The sequence below is a fragment of the Babylonia areolata genome, chromosome 20, assembly GCF_041734735.1.
Source record: "Babylonia areolata isolate BAREFJ2019XMU chromosome 20, ASM4173473v1, whole genome shotgun sequence".
Lineage (NCBI taxonomy): Eukaryota > Metazoa > Mollusca > Gastropoda > Neogastropoda > Buccinidae > Babylonia > Babylonia areolata.
Window position 1 is genome coordinate 25,106,313 of NC_134895.1, and position 10,000 is coordinate 25,116,312.

At 47.7% G+C, this 10,000-nt stretch overlaps 1 protein-coding gene across 1 annotated transcript in view; it reads left to right on the top strand.

Moving 5' to 3' along the window:
• The first annotated feature begins 3,901 nt into the window (after positions 1-3,901).
• LOC143294567 (orexin receptor type 2-like) overlaps positions 3,902-10,000 on the top strand; it is a 213,108-nt gene continuing 207,009 nt past the window's right edge. Inside the window, exon 1 of the mRNA XM_076605942.1 lies at positions 3,902-4,343. Within this exon, the coding sequence (XP_076462057.1) occupies positions 3,975-4,343 (369 nt within the window). The 5' untranslated portion in view covers positions 3,902-3,974. The remainder of the gene's footprint in view (positions 4,344-10,000) is intronic.

A 10,000-nucleotide genomic window follows, 5' to 3' on the forward strand; every position in this document is an offset into this window, starting at 1 on the left:
TGTAGATGTGCGTGCATATTTTTTGTGTTTTTGAGTGTGATTGTATATATGTATATAATTGTGTGTGTGTGTGTGTGTGTGTGTGTGTGTGTGTGTGTGTGTGTGTGTGTGTGTGTGTGCTTGAACACGCGTGCGAGCATGAGTGAATGTATATGTATGAATTGAATTCTGATCCTAAACGTCCATGACCTTTCATTCATCATTTGTCTTCAAATCATGTCTTTGATTTTTTGGGTTGAGCATGGGGGATGGGGGGTGGGGTTGGGGGCTGGACAACGCTTTTCCACGCCATTTTGTCGTCTGCAGGAAGGAACAACTTCTTCTTTCGTGGGTTGCAACTCCCACGTTCAGTCGTATGTGCACGAGTGGGCTTTTACGTGTATGACCGTTTTTACCCCGCCATGTAGGTAGCCATACTCCATTTTCGAGGGCAGAGGAAGGAACGTTTGGCAACCTTGTGTTATGCAGTCACAGTCACCCATCCCACGCTTTAAGTACTACTGCTACTGCGGCTGCTGCTGCTGCTTCTTCCTTCTCTATCTCCTCCTCTTCCTCCCTCTGCGTTTGAAGGCTGCAACTTCCACGTTCTCACATTTGTCTGATCGGGGTTTTACATGCATGGCCATTTTTCACACTACCATGTCGGCAGCTATACACCATTTTCGGGGGTGTGCATGCTGTTATGTCTTCAATGCGAGGGTTGTGTAGACCATGCATTCAGTTGCAACATCAGATTAGTTTGGAGTTTCAGCGTTAGCTTTGTTCTTCTTCTGCGCCATCTTCGTCCCCCCCAAGGGCCATCACTCCGACCCCCAAACATTTTTAATATCCCGGGTTGTTTTCCGTTAATGGGTGTTAAACATGACAACATGGATCAGGGGATCTTTCAACGTTCGTTTATGAGGCTCTGCGTGTGGATGAAGACCAAAGGGAGCTTCAGGCACTGGCAGGTGACCTAGGAGGGGAAGAGTCTCCACTCCACCCTTAGCCCACCGTGCGCCGTGACCAGGAATCGAACCCAGGTCCCTCAGACTGAAAATCAAACGCCATAAGAGTTCCGTCCATCATCCCAAGCTTCTAATCAGTTCCATTTGCTTCCAGACTGTCACTGGTTTTCAGAAAAATGGAAAGCTTTCATTTTGAAGCTGAGACCGTGGTCAGCAAGCCAGGGAAGGTGTTGATAGGATGAAGATGGCGGACCGTTGGTGTGGTATTGTTTGATGGAGAAAGATGTCTGCCATTCTGACTGCTTCTGTCATCATTGTGTGCTCTTTTTTTTTTAGAAACGTTTTTGTTTTACGCTTTTATTTGGGTGTGGGGTGTGCGGAAATCGTTCTCTCTCTCTCTCTCTCTCTCTCTCTCTCTCTCTCTCTCTCTCTCTCTCTCTCTCTCTCCCCTTTTGCCGTCTCTCTCTGTCTCTTTCTCTCTCTCTCTCTCTCTCTCTCTCTCTCTCTCTCTACTCTCCCCTTTGCCTCTCTCTCCCTCTCCCCTTTGCCGTCTCTCTCTTTCTGTCTGTCTATCTGTCTCTCTTTCTTTCTCTCTATCTCTTTCTCTGTCTCTCTCTCTCTGTCTCTCATCATCTCTGTCCCCCCTCTCTTTCTCCCTCCGCTCTCTCTCCTTCTCCTTCTGCTCCCCCCCCCCCCCCCCCCCACTTCTCTTCGTCTTTATCTCCTCTCACTCATTCTGTATCGCGAAGAGTTTGTGGGCTGATGTGGTGAATTTAAACCCTACAGAATGGAAATGCACCTCCGACCCCACCCCCCCACCCCCCGATATATATATATATCGTTCGCGAGCTCTTGGGTGGGTGTGGGTGTGTGTTAAACCTCCCCGACGCACACAAAAACACATACACACACGCACGCACTCTTCCTATCTCTCTCTCTCTCTCTCTCTCTCTCTCTGTCTTTCGCTCTCCATATCTGTCCATATATCTTCTTCTACAAGACACCACCATTTTGCCTGTATATGAACTGACATCGTCAAATTGAACCCCAGGGACTGTGCATGGATGCTTTTCCCTGTCCATGTTAGCAAAATGTCCCACCATAGCAATATTACATTGAAGCCGCCTCCATTATTCATTGGAAGAAGAAGAGAGAGAGAAAAAAAAAGAAGAGACGGCTGTCTCAATAATTCAAGACAAGAGTGAGACCCAGCAGATGTCAACACTCGGCTTGGAACACATCAACACCCTCATAAATTCTCGTTATGCCACAGATGTCTTTTTTTTTTCAAGCTCGTTGAAAGAATGGCCGTGAAGTCTGTGACTAAAAACGCAAGCTAGACGGAGATCCAAATGCCACGAGTTTGTTGGGTTTTTTTAAACAGTATCAGAACACATAGTGGCTACTTATCAGTGTAACATAATCATGTAATTATCACATTTTTTTTTATATTAGGAGCTTCGTACGCTGAGCGGATGCTTCACTGATTCCTCCTGGTCGTCACTCTGACACTCACTTCGCATTGTCCGCTAATTGGCCTGTAATTGTTTTCAGCATTACGCCTCTCAAGACGCTCACCACATTTTAATTCAGCTTTATAAACACGACGAGGACGAGGGAAGGGGGCATACATTTCAGCTTTTTTTTTGGGGGGGGGAGGGGGGTGGGGCTTTGTCTTTAATTGTAAGCATTGCACCCTCAAAAATTTGAGAGTGAGGAGACTGATTTTAGTTTATTCAGTTTAAGGCCATAGCCTTATTTTTAGTGTTGTGAGCAAATCTGCAAATTCTACGCTAATGATTATGGACAATCATCTCTCTCTCTCTCTCTCTCTCTCTCTCTCTCTATATATATATATATATATATATATATATATATATATATGTACAGAGAACGAGAGAGAGACAGACAAGAAGTATTCTTCAGTGAGCGAAGTGGGAAAGAAACATGTTTTTTACATCCAGTCCGCACGGCAAAAAATAAATAAAAATTTACAAGAAATTAATATGCTGACAAGAAAAAGACGAACGCAATCACTGAAACATAGTCGAGAGAGAGAAGGGGGGTGGGGTGGGGACAGACAGACACAAAGAGTGCTGGCTGGTCTTGTTTTGCATAAAAAGCAGTGGTCTTTTTTTTTCTTCTTCTTCTTCTTCTTTTTCTTAATGAAGAGAAAATATCATCTTCTCTTTTTTTGCAGGACTGAGGTCCACCGACACCACCTGTGTTCTTCTCCGTCATCACCGCTTCACTCCCCCTGATCTCAAATCAGCTCTTTAAAACCCGACACCGCCACCGACATCTTCAGGGCACCTGCAACAAGAAACAGTTTAACCCACAACAGACAGCAACAATCACGTATCCATGAAACGGTTCCATTGCCAAAACGTAACTGTGAACCAAAATAAAAACGTGCCTCCGGTTTCCCCTGAAGAACACCCTGTGCTGTTCAAGGACTCGGTTGTGGAACACAAAGCGAGAAACGTGTCTGTCGGGTTCGTTACCTGTCTGTTTGCGGATTAGTTATTGATTCACGAAGCTGGGTTTGGAATGGAAAATAACAACAACTAAGTGAATGAATGATTAGGCAGAAGAATCGCCGTTGACGTCGATCTGACTGACTCATGGAACAAATGACACGCAGAGTCCTGTGAGGACGGTCTGTCGGTTCGTCCAGCGGAAAGGGAAAACCTTTGGTGCACCAACTTGCACGCGCACGCCATACTCTCATGTTGTTTCTGTAACATCGACAGATCTAACTAGCTTAGACTTGAAATATTCATTAATCAAAGATCTTGGACTTCATTATAAGAATAAACGGACAAACAGAACATCATTATACGAAGAAGAAAAAAACGTGCGCAGACTCCACACAACTTCTTTTTCTCCTATAACTGGTGCCGCAGAGGAAAACTGTTGACCAGAACTTAACCACTCAGTGCGCCGACGAGACGCCTTGCCTTGCCTTGCCTTTACCAGCGCCGCACTTCTCAGGGAACTACAGCCGACAGGGGGGACAGGAACACGATGGCGGAGCGTTACCTCACGGACTTTAACACCACCCTCATCCTGAACCTCACCACCAACACCAGCATGGCGGGCGACTCTCACTATGAGGACGACTTCCCCAGACCCTTGTCCACCGTCATCGTCAGCTGGGTCTTCGTCGTCCTCTTCCTCGTCGTCTTCGTCGTCGGTCTGGGCGGCAACTGCCTCGTCTGCTTCGCCGTGTGGCGGAACCCGCGCATGCGCAGCGCCACCAACATCTTCCTGGTGAACCTGGCGGTGGCGGACCTGCTGGTGGTGCTGATCTGTCTGCCGCCCACCGCCACGGAGGACTTCTTCGGGGTCTGGCACCTGGGGCTGGAGATGTGCAAGATCGCCAAGTTCGTGCAGGTCAGGGTCTGTGCTGTGCTGTGGTGTTGTGTGCTGTGCTGTGCTGTGGTGTGGTGTGGTGTTGTGTTGTGCTGTGCTGTGGTGTTGTGTGTCGTGTGTGCTGTGCTGTGGAGGTATGTGCTGTGCTGTGATGTGCTGTGCTGTGCTGTGGCGGTGTGGTGTTGTGTGCTGTGCTGTGCTGTGGTGTGGTGTTGTGTGCTGTGCTGTGCTGTGGTGTGGTGGTGTGTGCTGTGCTGTGGTGGTGTGTGTTGTGCTGTGCTGTGATGTGGTGTTGTGTGCTGTGTTGTGCTGTGCTGTGCTGTGGTGGTATGTGCTGTGCTGTGATGTGGTGGTGTTGTGTGCTGTGCTGTGATGTGGTGGTGTTGTGTGCTGTGCTGTGCTGTGCTGTGCTGTGGTGGTGTTGTGTGCTGTGTTGTGCTGTGCTGTGCTGTGCTGTGGTGGTGTTGTGTGCTGTGCTGTGCTGTGATGTGGTGGTGTTGTGTGCTGTGCTGTGATGTGATGTGGTGGTGTTGTGTGCTGTGTTGTGCTGTGCTGTGATGTGGTGGTGTTGTGTGCTGTGCTGTGCTGTGCTGTGGTGGTGTTGTGTGCTGTGCTGTGCTGTGCTGTGATGTGGTGGTGTTGTGTGCTGTGTTGTGCTGTGCTGTGCTGTGCTGTGGTGGTGTTGTGTGCTGTGTTGTGCTGTGCTGTGATGTGGTGGTGTTGTGTGCTGTGCTGTGCTGTGATGTGGTGGTGTTGTGTGCTGTGCTGTGCTGTGATGTGGTGGTGTTGTGTGCTGTGCTGTGCTGTGATGTGGTGGTGTTGTGTGCTGTGTTGTGCTGTGCTGTGATGTGGTGGTGTTGTGTGCTGTGCTGTGATGTGGTGGTGTTGTGTGCTGTGCTGTGATGTGGTGGTGTTGTGTGCTGTGCTGTGCTGTGATGTGGTGGTGTTGTGTGCTGTGCTGTGCTGTGATGTGGTGGTGTTGTGTGCTGTGTTGTGCTGTGCTGTGATGTGGTGGTGTTGTGTGCTGTGCTGTGATGTGGTGGTGTTGTGTGCTGTGCTGTGCTGTGGTGGTGTTGTGTGCTGTGCTGTGCTGTGATGTGGTGGTGTTGTGTGCTGTGCTGTGCTGTGATGTGGTGGTGTTGTGTGCTGTGCTGTGCTGTGCTGTGATGTGGTGGTGTTGTGTGCTGTGTTGTGCTGTGGTGGTGTTGTGTGCTGTGTTGTGCTGTGGTGGTGTTGTGTGCTGTGTTGTGCTGTGCTGTGATGTGGTGTTGTGTGCTGTGCTGTGCTGTGGTGGTGTTGTGTGCTGTGGTGGTGTTGTGTGCTGTGTTGTGATGTGGTGTTGTGTGCTGTGGTGGTGTTGTGATGTGGTGTTGTGTGCTGTGCTGTGGTGGTGTTGTGTGCTGTGCTGTGCTGTAGTGGTGTTGTGTGCTGTGTTGTGCTGTGGTGGTGTTGTGTGCTGTGTTGTGCTGTGCTGTGATGTGGTGGTGTTGTGTGCTGTGCTGTGCTGTGGTGGTGTTGTGTGCTGTGGTGGTGTTGTGTGCTGTGTTGTGATGTGGTGTTGTGTGCTGTGGTGGTGTTGTGATGTGGTGTTGTGTGCTGTGATGTGGTGTTGTGTGTTGTGCTGTGCTGTGATGTGGTGTTGTGTGCTGTGGTGGTGTTGTGATGTGGTGTTGTGCTGTGCTGTGCTGTGCTGTGCTGTGATGTGGTGTTGTGTGCTGTGGTGGTGTTGTGTGCTGTGTTGTGCTGTGCTGTGCTGTGATGTGGTGGTGTTGTGTGCTGTGCTGTGCTGTGATGTGGTGGTGTTGTGTGCTGTGCTGTGCTGTGATGTGGTGGTGTTGTGTGCTGTGCTGTGATGTGCTGTGATGTGGTGGTGTTGTGTGCTGTGCTGTGCTGTGATGTGGTGGTGTTGTGTGCTGTGTTGTGCTGTGCTGTGGTGTTGTGTGCTGTGGTGTTGTGTGCTGTGCTGTGGTGGTGTGGTGTTGTGTGCTGTGGTGTGGTGTGCTGTGGTGGTGTTGTGTGCTGTGCTGTGGTGTTGTGTGCTGTGGTGTGGTGTTGTGTGCTGTGTTGTGCTGTGCTGTGGTGGTGTTGTGTGCTGTGCTGTGTTGTGCTGTGCTGTGGTGTGGTGTTGTGTGCTGTGCTGTGCTGTTCTGTGTTGGGCGGTGCTGTGGTGTGTGGGTAATCGGGATGTGGACTTGTGTGTGCGCGTGCGTATGTGTGTGTGTGTGTACGTGTGTGTGTGTGTGTGTGTGTGTGTGTGCCGGTGTATGTGTGTGTTTGTGTATGTCTTTCTCTCTCTGTGGTGTTGGAAAGCTTCTACTGCCTGTCATGTTTTGTTGTTGTTTTTTCTGTCAGTGTGTTGGATTCTGTCGTGTGTCTCTGTTTGTTTGTCTGCCTTGCTTTCTGTCCTTCACCACATCGCTGTCTGTCTCTGTCTGTCTCTGCCCTTCCCCCTCTCTCAGTCAGTCTGTCTGTCTCTCTGTCTCCCTGTCACTGTCTCTGTCTCTTTTTTTCTGGTACTATCTATCTCTCTCTCTTCTGTTTGTGTATGTCTGTCTTGGTTTCTGTCCTTCCGTCTCTGTTACCTTGTCTCTGTCTGTCTGTCTGTCTGTCTGTCTGTCTGTCTGTCTGTCTCTCTCTCTCTCTCTCTCTCTCTCTCTCTCTCTCTCTCTCAGTGCGTGCATATGTGTAAGTATGGGCTGAATCATGGCTAGGCGGGCGGGACCATTCGTGCCCATGTGATGACGCTCTGTGTCTAATTTTGTTTGTCTGTCTGTCCACATGTATGTGTCTCGGAGGGGGGAGGGAGGAGTGCGCACGCGCGCTCGTGCCGTCGACGGAGCCCGAAAATATTTGTCTTGGGACGGTGGGATGATTTTGTTGTCTGTAAAGTCGGTGGAACAGTTTCGTCATACGACATGCAGAATTGTGTGCCATTGTTGGCCAAGCATGCGCTGAAGTCGATTGTGTCTGCTGTGTGTCCTTTCGTGGTTATTGCTGACGATAGGAATTTTCTTCCCGTTTGGTCGAAATGATAATTATGTTCTATGAACATGTTACAACACAGTAAATACAGTGAACTCTTCAGAGCAAAGAGAAAGTCTTATACCAAGCCCTGCGATAACGTATGTGTATATATTGTATATATATATATATAGAGAGAGAGAGATACATATATGTGTGTGTGTATGCATATATATATATATATATATATATATATATATATATCATATGTATATTTAAGCAAACGTTAAGTATATGACGGATGTGTCTGCAAATGAACTCTTTTCTTTCTTTTAAAAAAAAATCACAAGACATTGTGACAACATCATTGTAGACGTTGACTGTTGACATTTGTTGCTGATGAAAGTCGTGGAGGGAAACGGAAACCTAAAACACGTCCCCCCCCTCCTCCCTGCCTCCCACCATCTTCTCCATATATTCTTTATCAATGGGTTGGCTTTGTCAGTTGAGTACGCAAGTCTGTTCCTTGGTTTTTACAACCTTTTTTTCTCTCCCCCCTCTCTCTCACTCTCTCTCTCTCTCTCTCTCTCTGTTAATGCTATCCCTCTGTGTGTGTGTGTGTGTGTGTGTGTCGTTGATGTTGTTCTTGTTTTTTCCCTTGGTGTGTGTGTGTGTGTATGTGTGTGTGTGTGTTACTCGCTTCCGTGTCGTAAAGATGTGAGTGATGTGTGTCTCAGTTTGACGCTGTGCGATCCTTGTACATTATACATGTACTGAGTATAGCATCTATATGTGTGTATGTTTGTGGGTCTCTTAGAACAACGGCAGATATGTAAGTCGGCCAAAGTGTTAATATCTGCACCGTTGGAAAATAAAGATTCATTCATTCATTCATTCATTCATTCCATCTTTGTGTTATAAGGCAGCTACAAAGGTCAATTGTTATAATGTGCTGCGATAGTTTGGAGTCAGAGGCGGAACGTTCCAGTGTGTGGGTTTTTATTTTTGTATGTGTTTGTTTGTCAGCAGTCTCAGGATTAGACATCAGTTTTCTTATCAAAAGATCTTATCTAACATGGAGTTTCGACACAGTGATCTCATGTATCATACCACATGACAAATATGTTGAAGCACGGAAAAGAAGAACGATGTGCCGCTTGACCACATTTATAGTGCACGACAGCCCTGACTATTACCCTTCATGGGGAGTCAAATCCATTTTCCTCCCAGGGAGCAGCAGTGCCGTGTACAACCGCATCAGATGCTCTTGAGAAGTAGTTTACAATAACAACACATGACTTTTGCAATGTTCAGATCTTTCATGGATAGTTTTTTTTTCCGGTTTGCGTTCGTGAATCGATTCATCTCTTTATGCACGCACGCACGTACGCATTGACACAGACACACACACACACACACACACACACACACACACACACACACACACACACATATATATATATATATATATATATATATAGATATATATAGATATATATATATATAGAGAGAGAGAGAGAGAGAGAGAGAGATTTATATATTGTTGTTAAAGATAAAGCCTGGTGGGCAGTGAGGGTGGGCTTTGTCGTGTCTATCAACGTATCGCTTTCCCCCGAGGGGGTAGTTCACCATGAGAGTGTCGCTCCACTCCCCCCCTTTCTCCCAGTCATTGATCGGGGGATGGCGTGACTGCACCACGGGCCGCCATCCTGTGACAGAGGGAGCAGCGTGCATGTATCGCTGCCTGGGATGCAGTCGGCTCGTTCGTCCCTCATCCCTTGCCCCGTCCCCCTGCCTTCAGTCTGGCCACACACCCCACCGCCAGGCCGGCTTTGACACTCACCAGTGATCACATGCCTCCCCACCCCCCTGCCCCCAATTGCAGGGAAACCGCTAGGGCAGCCATGCACGTAGGCGCATAGTTTAAGCACGCACGTGCGTGTGCGCACGAGCGTGCAGAGTGGTAGACGCGGGACGTGGCATGGAAAACGCTGGGGGTGATGTTGGGTGTGTGGTGTGGACAGCAATAATAATAATGATAATGATAACAATTCATAACTTTTCTATGGCGCGATATCCAGTACTAATGCTGCTCAAAGCGCCTTACATCATCGATAAACATTACAACAGCTCAATTCAATGCGTTCACAGAATGAATAAAAAAAGCATGATCAACCAAACAATAAATATATCAAGTAAATAATTACTTAGATTAAAAAGAACTACATTCCTTAAAAACACACATTTTTTTTAGACACACACATACATGCGCGTGCACACTCACACTCGCACACACACACACACACATACACACACACACGCGCGCGCGCGCGCGCGCCCAGACATATTAAATATATTAACTGAATTAAAACAGGATTACGAAGTATAAATGTCTCTGGCAATGCACTGGCGTAGGGCTGCCCTCCCTCACTCCGTGCTTCAATCAGTCAGCATACAAACATGGCCTCTCCATTTCACCCAGGTTTTCATGCGGCAAAGTGATGATTTCTTCTTTTTCTTTTATTAATGATGTCCGCTATTCAGATTCAGAAAGTCGTACAAAGTACCATTTCCATTTTCTCCGATTTGTGAGAACCTGTCATGAATTGTACTGTTCTCTGATTGACAGAGGCGAGTGGTGCCCAACACCCATTCAGTCACCGTGGCTCCACACTGCTGAGTGGCCATCAACTAAAGTTCAGTGATCAGTGAAGGCT